The sequence below is a fragment of the Pseudomyrmex gracilis genome, unplaced genomic scaffold (assembly GCF_002006095.1).
Source record: "Pseudomyrmex gracilis isolate BER0280 unplaced genomic scaffold, ASM200609v1 scaffold_48, whole genome shotgun sequence".
Lineage (NCBI taxonomy): Eukaryota > Metazoa > Arthropoda > Insecta > Hymenoptera > Formicidae > Pseudomyrmex > Pseudomyrmex gracilis.
Window position 1 is genome coordinate 155,240 of NW_018020632.1, and position 23,291 is coordinate 178,530.

Here is a 23,291-nt window from a genome sequence, read left to right on the forward strand (position 1 = left end):
AAAAAAAAAAAAAAAAAAAAAAAAAAACTGCAGGATGCCCTAAATAGCTCTCGGCTGAAACAAAGAAAATCACCGCCGTGTGTGTGTGACGTTTCTGACGCGTCGCGATTTTTATACTCAACGCGAAAAAAAATGTAAAAAATATCAAACACACATTGCCACAATTATTTTCTTCATATCGCGAAATGCTTAATTTGCATCAAATATTCGTCGCATCAATTTAATTGATTTAATTTTTTGTTTGGTTCACAATTTTGCGGCGGGTGAACGCGTTAATAAAATTTCACTGCCATTATTTAAACACCGAGAGAAACGCTATCTCTCTCTCTCTATCTATCTATCTCTTATTTCGTAACGCAATCTACGCCTGACGAGGAAAAAAAATATGAAAGGCGGGAAGAGATTTGAAGAATAAAGAAATTGCGCACGCGCTCACACGCGAGGTTTCTTTTTTGGGGTTTTTATCATCCTCCTTTATTTTACAAAACTGAAAAAAAGAAAACTTTTGCGAGAGTAACAAACTTTTGGCTTATGTGACTAGTTGTAATACTTAGCGGCAATACTAAAATTAGTGCGGTGTATGTACATGTGTGTTTTACAGCGTGGGACCCGCGCGGAAGAAAAACCCACGCGGGGGGATTCGCGCCGATTTTACGGAGCGATTACATCAAATGTCTATTGTAACACGCTCGTGTAATTTTTCTTGTTCTGTTTTGTTTTTGTTTCCTCTTATCTCGCATCTCCGGATCTTCCGGAGCTTCGACGACGCGCGTTTTCGCGCGCGCGCGAACAGTTTTCCCTCTCAAAACAAAAAGTTCCGAGAGTCGAGATAAGAAAACGCGTGTGTTTTGTTTTCGCGGAAAGTGTGTGTGTATCAATGAAGATGATTTATTGGTACGCAAGGAGGACGAACGCAAGTGTAAAGAGATCGACAAATCTCATCTCCCGTCCTCGTAATTTCTCCGCCGTGTGTAATTTTTTTTTTTTTTTTTTTTATATAATATCCGAATATTGTTATCTTAGCTACTAAAAAATATACATATACATATATTACAGAATGTAGTAACAAGTTACAGAGTGCGGATGAAAGTGTTCGTCATATACTCACACACACACACACACGCGCGCGCGAGCGCACACACATACACGCGTTTCATTAATTTCGTCACACGTTATCGCGCACTCTCTCTCTCTCTCTCTCCTCTCGCTTTTAAACGGTATATAATGAATAATTTAATATAATTTAACTCACGGGTTATTACGCAGAGACACGTAAACGTTGAGACGATGTTCATAGTCTTTCTCGTATGGAAGACGCGGTAGTACATATGGCAGGATATCCTCTTTTCTTTATTTGAGAGTCTGAATACGCCTTTTCTCTGCTACATTGCGAGATCTTGGGTTTTCCTCTCGTCGCGGAAATCAAATAAATACACTTTTGTCCGGGTGGTTTTCTTTGTTTTGTTTTTCTTTCCTTCCGAATCAAATTTATTTTGCCGCTCTCTCGCAAAAGAGCATAATAATGCTCCTCCATAATAATGCTAGAAGCGCGCGGTTGTATATCGGAAAACCGTGAAGACCCAGGCCAGGTAAATGCAGCGGCGTTTGTTTTTATTCACTCGAGGGATATACATAAACGATAATGTATTTGTATGTTTATTCGAGATAAAAATTTGCAGTGATAAGAGAGAGTATTTCACGAGATATTGTTTTCGTTACTTCTGTGTGAAATTTACTGCTTTTTTTACAGAAATGTGTGTCTGAACGCGTATTTTGTTTTGCGAATCCCGATATAATATGTGTCTCGCAACAGAGAGCACGTGTTTTGTTGTGTTTATCATTTAATTGTTTAAATATCATCTTCGGCAAACACAAACGAGAATTATAACCGACGCAAAATTTCGGCCGCGATGTATAAATGTATAATCGACAAACATTGTGAAAAATGAAAAGTCAAACTCCGAACATATTGGTGTAGTAATTAACTTCATACATGAGTTGTAAAAAAAAAAAAAAAAAAAAAAAAAAAAAAAAAAAAAAAAAAAAAAAAAAAAAAAAAAGGTAAAAGTTACGCACGTGAAAAATAATTCGTATATACATCGTGAAGAGAACTCGCGAGGAAGTAACGCAACGTTGGAGTTTCGCACACACATACATCCATTAGATTTTCGCAAATTAACGTGAGAAATTACAAGGACGAAAGCTAACGTACAGCACACGTTTACGTACGGTAATATTAATTTTCTAAGCTGCGGCGTGCGCGGTCTTCGTTGAGAAGATTCGTTGTAAATCATTGCCAACACTTCGCGCAGTCGAGACATCGAGACATTATAAATTTCAAAAGCTCCTCGTAAAACAGAGAGAGGGTTCGTAAATTAACTTGCAACTGCACATGATTTAGTGTTCGAGAGATTGTTGCGTCGCGCACGAGTTCTTTTACGCAAATCGAAAACAAAAACACTAAGAGAAAACTATCGTATACCCTATTGCGAAGATTGACGTTGATGTTCTTTGCGCGCAAACATAAACGTTTTTCAATATTTTGATTCCGTTAATTTCTCTCAAGCGCCTCTTAAAAATCAATCGCTGTAATCGAGAGTCAAAAATATTTCGCAATTCTGCGATTTCTTTCGAGCGCCTCTCACAAACGCGAGCACAAATATTGCTCTTTTATTTTCGATGGAGCAAGAGTAACGATTTAAACAGAGAGTATTGCAATACAAACGAGAATAAGAAAAAAAACCCATAAGAAAAATATTCAAAATATTTTAAATTTAACTTAAGAGATAATTTTAACTTCACAGAGCGACAGAGCGACGCTTAGAGCGCGAAGAGTCGTGTTACATTTTTTTTTTTTTCTTACAGCTTAGAACTCTCTAATCTACGAAATCAAGTAATTTTGCCAATTAGAGCGAAATAAATATTAATCTTATTTCCATTAACGCGCGATCTGTAAATTAAACATCCCTTTCGTCCTCGAATTTTACAAATTTAATCCTATCTAACATCTTCTCTCGTGAAACTTTCAAGTCACACGTTACATACGTGTGTTTGTTTTTTTTCTTCCTATGAAAAAGTACAACACACACATATATATATATGTAATAAGTAGAATCATGGAATATCCTTTCTAAGAAGTTTAGATTTAGTTTCGTTAAGAAACGAAGTAATGAAAAAGGTTAATAACGCACGAAGATGACTCGCACTTGCACACATTACGAACGATTTTCGTGAACGATGATCTTTCGCAAGATGTTCCCCAAGAAAATGCACGACGTACATCAATGTGATACTTTAATTTTGATTTTTTTTTATTTTATTTTATTTTATTTTATAATTTACATTTTACTTCTTTCTCGATCATTCAATTCAAACGCTATCGTCATTATTATTATTATTACATTACACAATTTTACACGAAAATTAACCACGAGTGTCGCCATTTTTTTCGAGTAACATAATTTCCTTTGTTGTAAGTTGCAATAAAAAAATCAGATACGGTTACAGAAAATAATACGTCGAGAGTTGAGCTATCTCTGAGAAAGCTATTTTGCGGGATAAAGAATTCGAAATCCCCATTTGCCGAGAAGATATCCGTTTTCGTTGAAGGAATAAAACAACTTTGCCGCGAATGCGCGGAGTTACGATAATTTTACGACCTATAGCGACAAATGTTAAATCTCTCTTAATTTTTATTACGCAAATGAGAGAATGTACATGAATTATTCTACGTGCTATATGTGTGACACTATATAAATTCGATATTTTCATGACGATAATAATAATAATAATAATAATTTTAACCGCAGTAAAATCCGTAGTAAAATTATATTAATAGAAGTGTTTAATAAAATATTATCAAATACACGTTGTTACAGGCCGTAATACTTAATGACTCATTCCGCGTACACGTTTTACACGTTTCGAGACAACCTGGTATATACGTCGCTATGTTATATTATCTTTCGCGCGTTCCGTGAGCGATATATTTCGTCAATGCGAGAGGAAGAAAAGAAAAAACAAAAAAAAACAAAAAAAAAAAAAAAACCATCAAAAACGACGGCGGCGACGGCTAATTTAAAGCTAAAGTCTTCAGTATCAGTCCATTGGAGTTTCTCGTGCACGTGCACATTACACATGATGCACGTGTGGTCGTACGCAGTCAGTACCGCAATTAAAACGGTGATTAATCCGAACTGTATTTTCGGATCTTTCAGGGTCAGCTCGCGCAAATCGCAACGACACGATTCACAGCGACCAAGAAATTGCTGCCGATCTAATTCCGACGAGTTTTTGTTTTTTTGTTTTTTTTTTTTAGGGAAACACGACAGTTTTTCCAAATTGACGGACAATGCCGTCTGTGCATTCGAGGCTAGCAACGCACAATTCTGTTGCTTCCAAAAATTCTGGAGATTCTGTCTTCTCGGTGAAAATCAAATAAAAAAGATATCCGTCAGGATGCCACAACTTGGAAACGCGTAAAAGGAAAAGACAGAACACGGATTTTCTCCGTCGAGAAATTTTACTCCGCTTCGACACGTAGTCGGAGAAAATTTCCAATCCGTCGGAATTACAGCGGTAATAGTTTGAAAACCTCAAGGGAGAGAGGAGGGACATGAGTTTCGGATTACGCCATTCGAAACTTTCAAAAAGAGGCCGTGACAGAAACGTACACACACGTCCGGTACGACGGAGAGGCAACGACGTACAAATACGGTAAATCAAGAACTCGTGCAGCAAGAAACATATGTTCCTCCATATTACACGAACTCTTGTCATTTGATTTCCATTTTCGTGAAAATGCACACAAAACTCACACGGAATTTGTATTACTCGATATTTGAACACGCGTTACAAAGTGAGAGAACTCAAAATAAATACGCAGTGGTCGTCACACATGAGATACAAGTTTAAAAAAAAACAAAAATCAATAAATCATATATACTTCCGGATTTATAAATAAAAACTGTAATGAGACATCAGAAAGAGCAGAAGCTCATGGTCCAGTCGTGCGAACTGTGATGAATAAATCGTGAAAACTGTGTTTCAATCTTTGATTGTTTTTGTTTTTATTTTAGCTTTTGCAAAAACAAATATATATATATATATAGCTTCCACACGCAAGTATGGAGTTTGAATTGTTTGAATCGCAATTGTTTACCGAGAATCTTAACAACAACAAAACGCTTAAGAATAATGGCAGTTTGCTCTGTATGTTTGTTTCTCCGTCGTATATATATGTCGTTGGAAACGAAATTGATTAAGAGAGTACAAGTGACGATGCTGCAAAAAAAAAAAATAAAGTTAGTTCGACTTTCTTCATAAATACACATACGCGTGTGTGTGTGTGTGTGTGTGTGTAGGTGTGGCTTGTGATTTATGTCAACGCTTACGTCATGACATGTTCTCCGAAATTTATTTCGCAGTGCGCGGTTGTTTTCACAGAGAAAAACGCGGTTAAAAACGAGAAAAAACCAACCGTGCTCAAGAACGGCGTTAGTCCGTCATTCACTCCAATCCGCGATATACGTCACGTTAATAATAATAATAAAAAAAAATAAAAAAAAAAAAACTAATAATCGTACGTTTGCTTACACTTTACACGCACGCGAAGTAAATTTCCTAATCAACGTGCTATATTTACACGCGACGCGACGCGCGCGAGGAGATAAACTTTTGTTGTTGTTGTTTTTGTTTTGCAATAAATACTTGAAATTCATATCTTACAGAGCGGGGGCGCGGGAGATCGTCTCTCCCGTCGTCTCCCGGCGACTTAACGTTTACAAGACAACGCGCAGCAATTATTATTATTATTTTTTTTTATTATTATTACAGATTAAGAGCTTACGCATGTAACGAGATAAGAGTACGTGAAAAATATGTGCACAGTTAATGGTACCGTTAATTGTATAGTGTGTTAGTTCTGATTGGACCACTCGAGACTCGTAGTTCAACCTACCTTAGAGAGAACAATAAATTAATTATCGGTTAATCCCCCCCCCCATGAAATCAAGGCGCCCTAAAAATACTACGGGATTATACAAGTAAATTGGCTGAGCTGTCAGGGGGAGGGAGCGTATACGAGTTTGTTGTTTTTCTTTTGTTTTATTTTACAACGCTATATTCTCAGAATGAGAAAAACGACCGAGGAGAATCAACGAGAGAAAAATGTGTTCCTCTCTCTCTCTCTCTCTCTCTCTCTCTCTTTCTTTTCGTTTTTCTGTCTTTTCGGATTATCTTTCGCACGTGCGATAGATAATCTCGTGCGCTCGACATTCGCGCGTGAACTTCGAGGAAATCCGTAGAAATTGGTTTTCCGCCTCGTAAGGCATGTGTATATATATATATATATATGTATGTATATATACATATATATATATGTGCTATATATAATCCTTGACACAAGTGTTACACTTATTCTATTCGATTTTTCTTACTTAAATGTTGCTAATGTTGTATGTACAAGTGCGTTGATGCGCGCGCGCGCACGCACGCACGCGGTAATTACGAGCTACAAAAGTTTCCTTTCTTGTGTTTTACGATGTAGAAAATATAAAAGCCTCTCCCACACGCGCGCAACCAATATCGCCATCTTTCCGGAGATTACAACGCGTTGAATAATTAATGCTTGGTTTTGGTGTTATCTCGATTGTTACATCATCTACAAGGTAATTAAATAAGTTAATTAAAAGATGCTTACACGCGACAAATAAATTATAATACTTATCGACTTGATCTAATGAGCGGAACATGTTGTATAGCGATGTAATTCTCTCGAAACGAGTAAAATAAATCGCTCAAGTTACGAACAACGTAATTACAACGTAATGTGTAATTGTGTTTTAAGTATTTTATAATAAAGATAATAAAACGGCGTAACTTTACAAAATTCATTCAACGTTTGTTTAAATATTGAATTATTAAAATATGTATGTGTGTACCTTATTACTTGTTTTGTTGTTTGATTGATACGACAAAAAAGAGTCTTGTGAATTCTCCAATTTCACGTAGATCGTCGGACACCCGTAATAAGGACTTTACTACGAGAAAAAAAAAAAAAATAAAATTAAATAAACGCGATTTTTCTCGTAACACACTTGAGCGATGCACCTAATAAATACAAATTACAATTAAAACAGGAGTATTTCTTTGTATTAGTTTTTTTTTATACATATATATATATATATGAGCACACAATTGATTGCTGATACACGTATGTAATTATGGCAGATCTCAGTGAACGTTCACACTCTCTCGTCGTCGTGTGTGAGAACAAAAAACGTTTGCGACCCTGCAATTGTCCTTAATGCGCACACGTGGCATTGTTCAACAATTCGCGCGATCGAATAAATAATTTGCCCTGTTACTAGACTTTCGACTAGCCAAGTGGAATCATTTTTTTTTTTTTTTATTTTGTTAGAAGAAAAAAACAATGCAAACCGTAAAAAAGTGTGTGTTTTAACGAACATAATTAAGAAGCGGACGTGTGACATTTTAATTAATTGCACAGATCAAGATGACTGAGATTAAACGGAGAAGTCCGTCTCCTCTGTGTCAGAGATTGTCCAATAATATATTTCGATAAAAAAAAAAAAAGTAAGTAAAATTACTTTAAGCGCGTTTCTTCGAAACTTCTGCGCGAATCTTTTTTTTTTTCGCGGACAAAAATTAAATTGTAAATTTTATTTATAGAGAATTTGTAATTTCACATCTTCATTTTGTTCATCTCCAGTCCGATATTTTCTCATTTCGTTCGGGGATTCGACGAGACTCGATCGATTCGTCGGCGAATGATTGCGGTTCGGAAGTGGTTCCGAAACCGCTCGAATTAACCGAGTCCTCCCCGTTTGCGGGCCCGTTCCTGTAATTTATTGCAGAATTGTACGATTTCGCTGACGGCATCAGCGTTATTTTATATGAGATGTGAAAGCGCCGCGCAAATTACGACGTAATAACACGGAATAAAAACTTTCTACCGGAGAGGAAAAAGAAAAAAAAACCATCACACACATAATACAACGTGCGAGTTTTACGGAAGGAGCCTGCGGATGCGACTGTAAAACTTGAAGCGTGAGTGACGCATGCACAACGCGCGTTCGATCAATCGCGTTTTCGAAGTCTGACTAGGTTGTGATGCGCGCGCGCGCGCGCGCGTGCGCTCGATCTGCCTATCTTTTATCGAGGAACAAAACGCGTATTTGTGTAGGAAAAAACTGAGAGAGAGGTGCTGACTTCGACTTGCGAATCCTTGAATCGCGTCGCAGCCTTCGGCCGGCATGCGATGATGACTCAGACATTCTTGCCGGACGTCCCGTTAGAGCCTCCTTGTTTTTTGTTCTTATTTTTTTTTTTTTTTTCAATTTTGTTTTACTTCTTATTTTTTTCGTTCTTTCGTTCGCGACCCGTCGTCGGCTGCGCCTTCGAGAAGATTCTTCCGAGAACAAATCGGTTCGGATTTGGCGATCAAATACAAACGGAAAAAACAGAACAACTTCGCTTGAGGCTGCGTTGTTGCAGAAAGTTTCGACGAGAGACGAATATATCCGCGCACGCGCGCATTGTTACCGCCTTATAAAAATAGAAATAATCCGATTTGGGACGTTTAAAAAACGGAATTCATTTTTTCTTCTGCGGCCGCATGATTGAGAGAAATGTAATCTGTCGCTTCTTTTGTCGAGGAAAGGATTCACTCTGAGGAGGAACTGTTTATCAGAGAAACTGGTTATCAATCAAAGACGTTCTTATCCTCTCTCGCCTCTTCTTCTCGGGGAAAAGGGGGGAATCAATAATGCACTTTCGATCCGAGACTTTCAGAAGAGACCACATCGAGTAAATAGAATATTCGACGCAAACGAGATCCTCTCTTCTCGAATATCGGGTGCATGTAATAAATAACAAATGCAGAACTCACCGCGACGAGACGGGCGGTCGTCGAGAGAGACGAAGAAACTTTTGTACGATCGCGCGCGCGCGCGCGTGTGTGTACGTGTGTGTGCGCGCGCGCACAGACATTTATCACTCAGAGACAAGGAAAATTGTTGTTGCATTAAGCGATTTTTCTTTCGCGGGAAAAGAAAGCAGGAACACGAGTCAGTGATATATTGTATCCTATTTCTAAAAAGACCCTGATGATTATAACAACGAAATCTTCGTAGCGGAGAGCTCCTCGGGGGAAAGCGGTACGATGTAACAATAGCTATATAGGTTTGCGACGCATTACGGACGCGTTTCGCCGTGCGGAACAGCGAAAACATACGTTTAAACGTCTTAAAAAAAAAAAAAAAGAAAAAAGAAAAAAATTACATATACTCTAATAGGAATAAATACTTAAATATATTACCTTCAAGGCGACGCTGCGGCGGGATCTTACAACGTGTGTTGGGCGATGTAGTGAAATCAACTTTAACTACTTAAGATAGACACCTCGACCGTGTCTACACGCGCGTATATATTATTATAAATAATTCTCACAATAATATCAAAAATTGCTACACACACGCAGAATGTCATTATTATTATTATTACTGTTGTATATCTAAAATCTAAATTGCAAAAAAAGAAAAAAAAAACAAACAAACGCGTCGTAATGTCGTCTTAATTAAGGAAATCCGGGCGAAACTTTCAGAACGGATATTAATAACGTTTCATCGACGAACAGGAGCGTGTCACGTAGCAGCACGTGTATGTGCATGTGTGTGTGTGTGCGCGCGCGCGCACACACACACCTGTCCGCTCTGTCTGTGCGCAAAAACTTCGTATTCGACTCGCACATAAATTCCGACACGTGTGTGGACATATAATTTCGAATAAATTTAATTTAATTCTCAAATTAAACCACACACGTACTCGCAAGTTTTTTTTTTTTTTTTAAACAAGCGAGCGACACACGAGCCACTCCTCTCGTTTTTGACGAAACGTTACAAGGATCTCGATTTGGCATTACACCGTTTTACACCGTTTTACAATTGGCTTTAAATCTTATTAAATCGCTATCAGTACCTGCTACTCGTTATATGGTAAAATGTATCGCAGCGGAGAATGCTAATCGTATTGCTATGTAGTTTGAACGCGGTCGATCGAGTTATAGCTTTCTCTTCCGACACACGCGTTATTGGCGGTCGCGGAATATTATCACGGCGATTGTTGTGTGAATACGCGCGGAACAATGTGATATTTACACCGTATTGTGTGATATATATTACTATTTTTTTTTAATTTTTTTAAAATTTTTTATTGTTAATGTGTTTTTAACGTAGATTTTTTGTGTTTTTCTCTCCCTCTTTCTCTATGTAAATTCGTCACCGCATGACATGACATACGGTTTTCTTTTTTCCCGCTGAGTTTTAAAATCCTTAATTCAACGTTTGTTACAACAATGAAATGTAACCGAACGAATCTAGTCAATCCACGTTGAAATTTTTTACAACGCGCCCTGAGATATAAATTTACGAAATGTAAAAAAAAACACAATTTTTCAAAGCCGATAAAAAAAAAAAAAAAAAAAAAATTGCGAAATAAAACTGCAAATGCGACAGAGCGCGAAATGTAAATATATAACAAATTTAATTAAAATTACGAATCTTTCGCACGGATATGTCATATCATAGCGTACCTTTCACATCGTAAAATAAACCGCGACGGGGGAGTGGATGTAATTCGTAAACGTTTCAAATTTTTCAAGCAAATCGCACATTCGAGCGCGCGTTTTCACGGTTGTTATTGATTAATTATCAATATAAATCTCGTCGCTCGAGACATCCATATGCGGATATATACATATATATATATGTATTAATCGGTTATAATTTTTTATATAAATAAATTTTTCACTGTTTTTTTTTTGTTTTTACGCACAAGAAAAAAGCTATGCAATATATTTATGTGTGTATACATATATTTCGAATTATAAAAAGTTCTCTACTCTATTCACGCGTTATTTTTTATTATCGTTTTAATAATATGTATCGTTTAAGAACATGCCTGAAATTTTTTGTTTTTGTAAAAAGGACGCGCGAGTTTCTACATGTATTCTAATTGTATATAAATCTAATTTGCGTAATAATTTCTATGTGTAAAGTATTTTCAATTTAAACGTTAAATATGTACTTCAAATATATATATATATATATATATTTTTTTTTAAACACACGCCCAGATAAACAAACAAATAAAGAGTACCTACGATCATATCGTAACTTTAAGAGAAGAAACCCGATCTCTGTAAAATTTCACGCGTGCTTTAAACCGAGTATCTCTCTCTCTCTCTTTCTTCTTCTTCTTCCACGAGCTGCGGTACGTGAGCCCTGCGTATGTAAGCCGCGCGCGCTGATTGTCGCAACCCGACACATAAAGTGGAGATTCTCAGCTGATATATATCCGCCTCCCCCGCTCGGGGGACATTCGTGATCTGAAAATTTCGAGCAATCATCTTTCGCGGGATCATCTGTGGGAGAGCGCACAAAGAGTCCGTTTCCGCGCGGCGGAACGTGTCGCGAACAAACTGGTCATTATTTATTACTAATTAACTGTACACAAAATCCTGTCTCGTTCACACGTCCCGTCCCGTCATTACTCGGACCGTTAGGATCGCGCGAAACAGAAAGCCTTAATATACGCGAACATGATCCGGAAGGTGGAGGTGACTCTCTCTCGCGCGTCGGATTTCCTTCCGAGTTTCCTCGGGTTTCGCGACGCGATAATCCGCGCGCTGTGAAATCCGCTTCGGGCAGAAACAATATCGACTCTCTTTAAACCAGACCGCCGATTGTGCGTGATCGGCCGTGTCGTCGATCCGAATTCGACATTCGCGCACACGCGCGATTCGTTCAATTTTCTCATTCCAATTCATTGTTTCGCTATATCAAAATATTTTACATCTAATTCGTCTAATTATTTTTTACGTTTTTTTTTCTTTTTTTTTTTTTTTTACATTTACACGTATACGGTTTTCGATTTTTTTCCCCCCTCTATTCCTTGATATACATATAAATTAAATTTTATTACACACTATCAAGATTTTTTTTTTGTGTTTTTTAACTTTATCAAGACGCGAGTCTGCGAATCCGATCGATCGATGCGACGACGTGGGAAAAGTTCCTAAACGGTGCCCCGAAAAAACTCGTTCTTGTACGCGCTCCTCGCAGTTTTACTGCGTTGTCATTTCCTTGTGTACTCTGATAAACGTCTGAAGATCACCTGCTTGAAAATGATAACCACGTTACTACACGTTAATCTCGTCCGTCGACCCACGGATGGATTTGATAAAATAAATGTCAATTATACTTTCTTTCGTTATAAGCAACTCTCTCTATTATCTCTCTTTCTCTCTATATATATATATATAACGGTTTGTCTATGAAATCTTTAAAAATTGTTTTGAAAAGATACGGATCTCTATCGAGCCGGAACGAGTCTTGAAAGTGTCTTTCGAAAATGTGCGTTTTCGAATTCTTGCAATTCTATACGTTATACAAGTAAGACAAGAAAGCGCAATATTTAAATTCAACGAACAAAATTTTTAATTCGCGCACACTAGCGATTAGCTTTTTTTCGTTTCCTATCACTTGAGATATGATATTTTATCTTTTTTTTTTTGTTCGTTATTAGAGATATGATTATTATTATTATTATTATTATTATTACTTGCGTTTGTTATTATTTGTTTCTCTTTATTATTAAAGATATGATATGAATTATACGTCTTGATATACATTATATCGCGGTAAAATTGGAAATTGTTCGCAGACGCAAAATTGTGCAAAAATTCATTTAAAAATATGCAAAATAAAAACATCGAAGTCGATGTTTTATATCGCATAGACGTTTCATATTGCATATACAACAAGTATGCATATATGTATGTATATATATATATATATATATATATAAAGTGTATGTATTATATATATACCGTGTATATATAACTTCGACGACCAAACAAGACTCGTCCCAACAGACTTCAAATACGAATATTGCGTTTTCGTCTACTATCTAGTTTGTCGTTCTTTACTATCTACTTGATTGTTTACGTTTATCCAATTCCTGCAAAATTCGAGGCTAAACATTCGAAGAATCTTATTTAAAAAGTTTTTCTGTACTATAGTATATATGCGGAAAAAAGGCGAGTTAGGCTCCTATATCGTTTTTTTTTTCTTTTTTCTTTTTTTTTTTTTTTTAATACACAGGCTAATTTCCTCTCTCTCTCTCTCTCTCTCTTTCTCTTTCTCCACACACAAACCCCCGTCACACATTAAAATTTATTAGAAGAAGATTGTGGATCGTGGATTGTAGACACGCTCTTATTGCAATAATTACCTACGAGGTACCCGCATTTTTGAGGAAGAGACTTGTGACTTATTTACATGCGAGGATGTTGTCTTTTAAAAATCACTCTCTCATTCTCTCTCTCTCTCTCACTCGCACTCTCTCTCTCTCTCTCTCTCTCTCTCTCTCCATAAGTTAATACGTACATAAGACTACGCGTGTACATATATTGCATTCAGTCCTATATTCACTTGTTTGTTACACTGCGTTAAATAATAAATTATTTACAACAACCTTGAGATTACGCTGTTAATTAACGCTTCTTATTACGTATTAATGAACAAGGAACTCTGCGTTGTAGAAATCATTATTTTCTGTGTGTGCCTCGATTCAGTATCTGAAACAACGTTTCTTGAACTCGGAAACTAAAAATAGAGCATAGTCTTCAAGTTTTGCGAGAAGACTGACACGCGCTAGGTATGTACACACGTCATGTACGTACACACGTGCGTGCGTGCGTGCTTGCATGCTTGCGTGCGTGCGTACGTACAGGGCGATGTATTTCGCGCGAGTAACGATCTTTACCCGAAAGCGGAGAGAGTAGTCGCGGTTGCGCATTGTCGTCGTTTTCTAACGACGCAACTGTTAAATGCAAATTCGAAATCTTACGCGTGCGTAAATTAAATGCTCGATATGACTAAAAACAAATCTCTTCGCTCGAGAGACGAGGAAAAACGAAAAAAAAAAAAAAATAGAACGGAAAAGAAAAGAAAAATTATCGCTAATGTAATAATACATAAAAATGCAGAAAAAAATGACTATTGTCGTCTAAAGCGTGTGTGCGTATAACACGTTCAAGAAAACAGCTGCTTCAGAACTTGTTCATGTCCCGTACAAGGGACATAGAAAAGAAAGTAACTCTGAAAAGGAATGAATATAAACGATATACATGGCAGGAAAAAAGGACTCATATTCGTGTTTGAGAAAAAAGAAACACGGTTCTAAAAAGGAATAAGCTCTTCCGCAGAGGGAGGCTTCCGGTGTGTGGGATAAAAATGCTATTTTCTTATCTAATAGTGTTCGATGGCTTAGCATCTGCTATACCGTCTCTCTCTCTCTCTCTCTCTCTCTCTATCTTTCTTATTACACACTGTGTGTCGGGACGATGCGCGCGCGAGGTGAGATTGTTTCACCCGCATTCGCTCTACCGATCAGATGCAATCGGATGTTCAATCGGGTGCCAACAAGGACACGAAACACACTTACCGCCAACGAACAAACGAGCATGCGAGCGACTTGGTAACATTTGTTTGTTTGTTTGTTTGTTTTTTGTTTTTAATCTTCGTTCGACAAGTCCCGTCGTCGGACCACTCGCGTATTGCCCTGAGTATTGTTTGTACATATTATATAATATCTACAGGTCGTTCGCGAATTTGTTTTTTTTTTTTTTTGTGACCAAAGAGAGTTTTTTTCTTTCTCTCGAGAAAATTTATCTTATTACACCCGCTTCTCTTGATCGATTACACGTCGCCTAATCTCATCGGTCGAGCGGAACATCCTCGAAGTTAGTTACATTACCAAAGTGTTGAAAGCCGTTCTTGAAGATTCGACCCCGACTGGTGCCCGCTTTCGTCTGATCGAGCAGCGTCACGTTGTCGTTGTCGAAACCCTTCACCCACCTGGCCCCGGTCTCGTGACCCCAGTGAAACCGAATCGGCGCGGCGTTGTGATAGACCTTCTTGACGCCCTGGCTGCGTATCTCGATGCCCTCGTCCGAGTGATAGAACGACTTCTCGCAGAAGTCCTGGCCAAGAAACGGCTCCAGCTCGGTGACGATCTCCATGAAAGTCGGACGTTCGCTGGGCCGCCACTTGAAACACTTCTCCATTATCTTCTGTATCGTCTCGGGACAATTACGCGGTATATTCAGCACGCCTTTGTGCAATACGTGATGCAACACCTCCTCGTTCGAGAAACCTTGATACGGTATCTCGGCGAGTGTGAGTATTTCGTAAAGCACGACGCCGAACGACCAAACATCCGTGTCGGACGTGAACACGCCGTCTGACAGGCACTCCGGCGCCATCCATCGTATCGGCAACAGGCCCTTCTTGCTGATCTTGTAATAATCGGTCTCGTATATATCCCTCGCCATGCCGAAGTCGCCGATCTTGCAGACCAGATCCTTGGACACCATGCAATTGCGCGCCGCCAGATCTCGATGCACGAATTTCTTCGACTCCAGATAGGCCATACCGTCGGCGATCTCCGCCGCCATTCTCATTATACGGGACGCGTCCGGCACCATGTCGGTGTCGCGTATTTTGCGCAGATAGTTCTTCAGATCGCCGTTCTCCATGAGTTCCATTATGACGAACGGCGGATTGCCCATCGAGACCACACCCAGCAGCTTGATGATGTGAAACGTCGAGAAGTTCTTCATCACCGACGCTTCGTTCAGAAACTCGTGCTTGTCCCGTTGACTCGCGTTATCGGAGATCGTTTTGATGGCCACTTGTATGGTACCGTCCAGATATCCCCGATACACCATCCCGAAATGACCCAAACCGAACGCCTCCACAATCTCGACGTTTTCCCTCGGCACTTCCCAACTGTCGACCACGTACTTGGTCTCGATGTAGTCCGGATTCACGCTGGCTATCAGTCGTTCCTGCTTCTTCTTCAAACGGCTCCTAATAACAAACACAGCCGCTATCGTGGCGGTCACTAGCACTATGATAGTCACCACCGTTGCCACCACTATCTGATTGTTGCCCGTTAAACCGACGGAGAAATAAATCGCCTCGGTAAAAGGACCGTCACCCGCTAGTGACGTTGAACGCATTCTAAGACTGTACTGACCCGGACTGAGATTTCTAATGTAATGACTATTGTACTTTTCGTCGCGTATGGTGCACGGTATGCACTCGGTGCTCTTCTTCGCATCCTTCACGTCCAGATTCGTGTACTCGACGGTGTACGAGACGGTAAAGGCGTTCGGATGCTTGACCGGTTCCCATGTGACCTTAACTATCGTGTTGTTGATGATGTGAACCTTCACGTTGTGAACGTCGTCCGCATTCGGACGTTTCTTCGTCCGTACGTTCGTGTACTGAATGGATGAGCACATTTGCGTGTCGCCGTCGACTTTTCTGCCGCACGCAGCGACCGTAATGGTGTACAGAGAATAATGTCGCAGGTTCTTCAAGAGATACGAATGATTCTTAACGCTAACGTTAAAGAGCAGCTCGTTGTCCGAAATGTCCGTTGTCTTTTGCTTCTCCTGCGCGGAGGACAGACTGTTGGTTAGGTCATAGAATTTGTCCGGCGTGTTGTAGTTGTTGAAAACGCAGTAATCCTTCCAACCGGTCGACACGTAACTGATAGTCATGTTCTCGTGGCAGAAGATCTGAAACTCCTTGGAAGCTCCGATCTTCGCGCTCGCGTCTTTGGAACAGCACGAATTCGGACTCGAAATCAATGGCGTCTTAATCGTCACATCGTGTATCTCCTTTTTCTCGATGTCGCTGATCAACGTGTCGACGCAGTAATCTCGAGAAGCGATTAGTTCCTTGTCGTCCAATCGGATCGTACTGGAAATCAAGTAGTAACCAATAGGACCGTTCGGATACATCGGTGGGTCCCACTTGACCAAGATCTCGCTTTCGCTTATCGCGGTCGAGGTGACGTTCGTCGGTACCGACGGTATCGCGCTCTTCGTCCGGAAGAAGATAATTTCCGACTGACCCACCGGACTCATGAACGAATTTTTGTTTCTCGCCGTGAACGTCTTCACGTAAGCGGCGTACATTGTGTACGGCTTCAGATTCGTGATGTTCTTCGATACGGTCGAATTCAAACTCGGTATGCCGACGTCCAGGGTCTGCCACGTGTTGTTGCCGCAAGCGTTCGCCTCGTACGTTATGTTCTCGTTTTCGGTTTCTATGTAATTTAGCAAATAATTAAGAAGCTGTTGGCCCTCCAACGGCTTGTAACTGTCCCAACTTAAGAGCACGTGATCCGTACCCCGTACCACCACCGTAATGTTTATATTAACGATGTTGCACGCAACTTTGTCACCGTTAGATTCCGGTTGCACTTCGAGATCCGTAAAGTTCGTGATGTTCACCATTTTGCCCAACTGTTCGATCTTGGACAGACAGAGTTTGGGATTGTAATGAAAGAACAACCTGCCGTTCTCTATCGTTATCTTTTGAGACGGCGGGAAAAGGGACGAGAGATTCGGATTGTCCAGAACTACGAAACTCGCGTTGTTAATGTCCAGATTTTCGCCCTTGATCACTTTGAGCTTCTTGAAGAAGTTCAGCGACGTGATCGGAAAGGAATGCGTTATCTTCAGATATTCGGTGATCTCCTCGATCATACCGAACGCGTCCGCCAATTCGTTCATTATGTTCGGATTTCCGTTTCTGATTTGAAACTCTAAGGCCCCCTTCACTATCGTGATACCGCGGAAACTCTGAGCGTCCGACATGTGACGTATAATAGCACCGCTGGCGGTTTTGCGGCACTGACCCTTACAAGCCCGACAGGTTGTTTCCTGTAATTCGAAAGAAGAAAAATCGAAAGAAAAATCACAAAAGAAAAACATACGCATACGCATACGCATACACACACACACACACACACGCATACAAAAATAAAACACACGTATAAACACATTCCGTATAAGATTTTAATTTGCAGAAAAGAGGAAGTTGTATGTCATACATTTTTCGTGATAGCGTCCTCGTAACCATCGGGACATTGGGTGACGCACGAGTAGTTGAAAGGTCGCCACAGTTGATTCTCTTTCAGTTTAGAATATCTCCTAATGTTGTTCATCATTAGACACTCATCCTTGCTGATACATCGTCTCGACAGATATGAAAACCTGCTGGCACAAACAAACCGCTGTTACCAGCAGAAAAGGAGAAGAAAAAGAAGAAGAAGAAGAACTTCCAACCGCGACAGAGATAAGTTGCATCATGTTTATGTCACTTGAGACTCGAAAAGATTCGCAAACATTACGTAACCGCGGCTCCGCGCGAGCGTCTAAAATATATAATGTATGAGATAGCGCCGCAATCTTTGTTTCTTCGCGTACAAATATTTTGCGAAGATAGATTCGAAGCAAATTTATCTTAACAAACGTTTATTCACAATTCTTTATCTCTTTCTCGAAAAAGCTCTGTGCTTATTTTCGAGAATTATTACTTCATAACACGAACGGGATATGTTCAAGTTCGAGTATCTCTTCATCGTCAAGGATTGTATATTTAACATCGAACGACGAGATTTCGAAATTGACGAAGTAGTTTCATCAACGAGCGCAAAAGTTTGTGCATTCTACCGCAAACAACGATTATACTTACAAATGGTCCGGACACGTTTCGATGCATTTCCCCTCGTGTCGATAGTATTTGCACACGTAACACTCGCTGTCGCTCGGACCGTAACACTCCCCGAGACACTGTTGGTGACACCTCGGTTTTTCCAGGTTCTGACAACGTTGCGCGGTCCAGCAATAACCGTCGGGACACTGGGAACATCCTGGAGCAATCATCGAAAACATTTCCACGTAGCGATTAACTTAATCAATCTCTCCCTTCCTCTATCATAAACAAAAAAAAAAAAAAAAAAAAAAAAAAAAAACAAATATCAAGCAGCGTTTACGATTTCTTTCACCTTTTACGTGCGGGCAATCCTGTTCGTTCTTATTGTCTTTGATGAAGTTCTCGCCGGCCAGCACAATGGCGTTCCAATTCACGGTATTGGTGAAGCAGAGATTGGGATTCTTCTCGATGCGCACGCCACCACGGGATATCTTGGTCAGACTCGTGAGACCGATCTAAGCGTGTGTGTGAGAAACAGTTTCGCAGTATTAGATTCGAGGAATTAAAAGCGTTCAAAGGTCGAACGGCCGGTTAATTTGATTGACTGATTAATGTCACTTCACCCCGGGCGTTTGACCAAAAAGTCTCGCATACACAGACCGGACACATTCAAACACTTTCGAATTAACTGGACTTGATTCGGCGTGGGAATCAAATGATCGTGTTATGAATATCGTACGTGACACATGACGTGCGATTCATTTTTTGTTCGTGACACACGTCCTACTGCGCGAACTGAAAAAAGCTGCTTTTTCTTAAACGTTCGCGAAAGAGCCTTTCAACGTTGTTTCTCTCAAACGCGTCGGTATTGAAATCGACAAAAAAAAAAGAAAAAAAAAAACATTCCCACTTCGAACCAAATCTTGGCAACAATCTCGTTAGCGAGATAACCGTCCCGGTGACATTCATTGGAGAAATAATTATGTAAATATTAAACAATTTTTTATATCTCAAATATAAATTTTCTTTTTGATATTTTTTTACATTTTTAAAATATTTTAGTTTCGTAAAACTTCACGCGCGTAAATAAATTTGTTGCAATTATTTCTTTAACAAATGTTCGGTCACTGGGACGTTTATCTTCGTACGAAAAATCAAAAGAAAAGAGAATAAAAAGACAGAGCGGAGAGAGAAGAACTTGAGCGTGAAATTCTGGAGTCTTACTTCCTGCAGGCTCTTCATCTCGTAAATCATGAAGGCGTAGTCGGTGAGAAGTATGTCGCCTCTGATGACCGCGAGATTCGGAAAAAGTTTGCTGAGGCTCTTCAAACCGTCGACGCGATACAAGAGGAAGTAACCGGTGATCTCTCTCAGTTCCGGGAAGCTAACGTTCTCGAAATCCGCCTCGGTGTTGTTCTCGATAAGCACAATTTGGAGAAAACCCTCGATCACGCGACAATCGTTCAGATTCACATCAAAGAAAGATTGAACGTTGTTCCTGATGTCGGCGCTCTGACAAATACCGTCCCCGATAGTCGTGTTCTTTATGCGTTCCTTCTCCCGCACCGTCGATTTCGCGTGCGACTTCGGCAGATTCGACGATTGACTAGAGTGCTGATTGCCCTTCAATTCATCGACGTCCATCGGTCTGAAACAACGGTGTTCTCTCTCGCTGACTGGTCGGGAATCATGGTGATTTTTTTTTTGTTTTTTTTTTTTTTTTGTCGAACGATCGATAAACGACGTATCGATGGGGAATCTCCTCTCGAAACGATTCTCTCTCTTAACAAACACATACACACGTAACGATGAAATCCTCTCAAAGCGATCCTATATTATACGTCCGTCTCTCTTTGAGCGCATCATCGAAGATTGACATTTCATGTTTGTGCAAATACTGAACTTTTAAAATTTTACTACGCTCTTGAATTATTTATCAATTCTCATTGATGTTTCGCGAAGCAGCTTTTATCGAAAAACTTTGTCAAAACATACTTTTTAATTAAAAAAAAAAAAACTTGATTTATAACCTTGATGTTTAATAATTAAAAAAAAAAAAAACTAACATATACGTTAAAGTTCGTAAAACGTTGAAGCGATCTTTTAATAAAAAAAAAAAAAAAATTCGAACTAAAATTACAATTCGCGAGAGTAAAAGGAATTATAACGGCGTTTAAAGGACGATCCTTTTGTGCGCGATATCGTCGATTGTTCGTCTGACGAAATTAGAAGAGCGTGCATATCTGCTAATAAATGTTAAGAGAGGGAGAGAGATCAAAGAGACGAGAATTTCAATTTCAACAAGCGCGCACGAGGGTCCGGACATTTCGATGATACTCTCGAAATAACCGATCCGGCGAAATTAATTGTTAAAGAAAATAAATAGGCAAATGAGAGGAAAAAAAACCGCACTGTTAAAATTTATTCCACTCCAATAAACGTCAAAGTGTCTCGCCGGCGTTTTAATTATTTAAAACGATCCACTTGAAAATCTTTACCCGAGAAGGTATCGTCAATTTACGCACGCGCGCGCGCGCGCGAAGCGTATCGAAAACTTGCAGTCGGCGTATCACGTACGTACGCTCTCCTGTTACGAGAAAGAATTTGCTGATAACACCTGAGCGATCGCAAAAGTTTCCTAGTCGCGTTTCGCAATCCAAAAAAAATATCGAGCTCGCTTCGAATGTAAAATAAAAAAGAGAGATATTATTAGTAAAATAACTTGTTCAACCGAAGTTTCCGTGTTTAACGCGTTTCTTCAAGAGATATGTAAATAAAAAAAAAAATTATAGCAACAACATAAAGACATTAAACAACGATTAAAATAAATTTTGCACAAGTATGCAAGATTCTGCGAATGTCCGATCGGTCACAAGAGATAAAAAAAAAAAATAAATAAATAAATAAAAGTCGTATATCAAATCGATTGGTTACCGGTTTGTTGAATAATAATCTCTTAAGTGATATATGCGAAAAAAATGCAAATGACATTTATTAAAGTTGTTTTGAAATTAAAAAACAATTAAATGTAAAATCTTAAAGCGCGTATGTATATTTGAAACTTTATGCCGTACCTGGATTGAGAAATGGCCCTGTTGTTTCTGTAGGATGTCGGACTGTTCGAACCGAGAGTTTGGTAATCGATGACCGCCGAGTTTCGTTTGTAGAAATCCTCGAACCTGTCCGTGTAATCAGGATCGTACTTGCCCTTAGCGCTTTTATCCCGGTGCTTCGCGGTCGATTTCGACCATTTTTTCTCCTGGCAAAGCGCCAGGCCCACCACCGTAACACACAGAACGAACGGCAGCAGCGACTTCCTCGTCTTCATCTCCTTGTCTCATTGAACACCGCGCGCTCGGGGCCACCCGTACAACGTTCCCGACTTATAATCCCCCACGTGTCCGTTCCCCCGCCTTACGTTCGTCGTTTTTGATTGATCGACGATTGATAGTCGACCCCGCGACGAGAGAGAGAGAGAGAGAGAGAGAGAGTTTTTCGTCTCCTTCCCGTTCTCCTCGCCCGTCCGTGAAAAAAAAAACAAAAAAAAAGAAAAAAAAAACAAAAGTCTCCCGTGTCCAAATGTGTTCCAAAAAACTCTCTTTTCGGACTTTTCGGAGACTGGGATTAAAACTGGAAAAAAAATCATAAATGTTTTCGTTTAATTTTTGCGAAGAGACAACTTGAGTTAATTAAATCGCGCAACGACTCTCTCTGTTTCATTGCGTTGGTTTATCTCGCAATTTGAAAGAAACAATTAAAATAATTAGACAGAAGTAATTGAAGAATAATTAGTGAGAAAATTAAGAAGACAACATACAATATATATATATATATATATATATATACATATATATACACACACACACACATATATAAAAAAAAAATTATTATACATCATGAAGGAGAGACCTGTAGAATCGGATAAACGAACTATAATTGCGAATTATCTCAGTAATTGACCTCTTTGAATCCCCCTTCGGATCCCTCTGCTATGTGTCGGAGTTAAATACCCTTAGACATCCCGATAGTGTACCTTATCCGGGAACGGTGGCGCAACGCGCAAGTTTCTCCCGCGTCTAATTTCTTCTAAGAAGATTAGCGGATGAAAGAAGGCCGATTAGGTAACGGAACACGCGCCCGTGTTCCGACGAGAAGATGTATAAAAACAATCCTGTTTTCAAACTTGACGACGGAGTTCGTTAAATCCGAAGTAGAACGCTTGATTAAGGTCTTCCTCTTGTTAAAAGCTTCTGCCGCGAGCGCGCGCGCGTTAATTTCTGCGAAGACTCGAGAGGTTTACGTTACAATCCACTCCGGACAAATAAAACACGAACTAATAATAAGTGGGGAAAAACTATTATTCCCGCTCGTTTGCGCGCGTTGTACCTGCGCAACTTCGAAGCGTGGCCGAGTTCTTTACCGCGAAAAAGGAGAACAAGAAGAAGAAGAAAAAAAAACAATTTTCAGAGTTATATATCGCTCGGTGCAGGCTCTCGTCTCCGCGCCGCTCCGTGCGACGATCGATCGCACTTCGCGTCCGGGAGGCTTGCAAGACTCCCGCGAAATTCTCCCGGGATCCGCGAGAGATTCGTCGTGCGAAAATCGTGCATGCGGGGCAACGTCGTCGTCGTCGTCGTCGTCGTCTCTGACAACTGAAAATGTCTTCGCCAGCAGTTTCTTCGCGAGAATATA

At 39.7% G+C, this 23,291-nt stretch overlaps 1 protein-coding gene across 5 annotated transcripts in view; it reads right to left on the minus strand.

Annotated features, from left to right (window-relative positions):
- Positions 1-2,032: 2,032 nt before the first annotated feature.
- Positions 2,033-23,291, minus strand: part of LOC109853415 (insulin-like receptor) — an 87,352-nt gene continuing 66,093 nt past the window's right edge. For 4 of the 5 annotated variants that reach the window (XM_020425538.1, XM_020425539.1, XM_020425541.1 and 1 more), the window contains 7 exons: positions 21,674-22,229; positions 19,824-20,247; positions 18,952-19,114; positions 18,639-18,816; positions 17,995-18,157; positions 14,842-17,824; positions 2,033-7,040 (listed from right to left, as the gene is read on the minus strand). In XM_020425538.1, coding sequence (XP_020281127.1) covers positions 6,946-7,040; positions 14,842-17,824; positions 17,995-18,157; positions 18,639-18,816; positions 18,952-19,114; positions 19,824-20,247; positions 21,674-21,927 — 4,260 coding nt within the window. In that variant the 5' untranslated portion in view covers positions 21,928-22,229 and the 3' untranslated portion in view covers positions 2,033-6,945. The remainder of the gene's footprint in view (positions 7,041-14,841; positions 17,825-17,994; positions 18,158-18,638; positions 18,817-18,951; positions 19,115-19,823; positions 20,248-21,673; positions 22,230-23,291) is intronic. The other variant, XM_020425543.1, reaches the window with a different exon arrangement.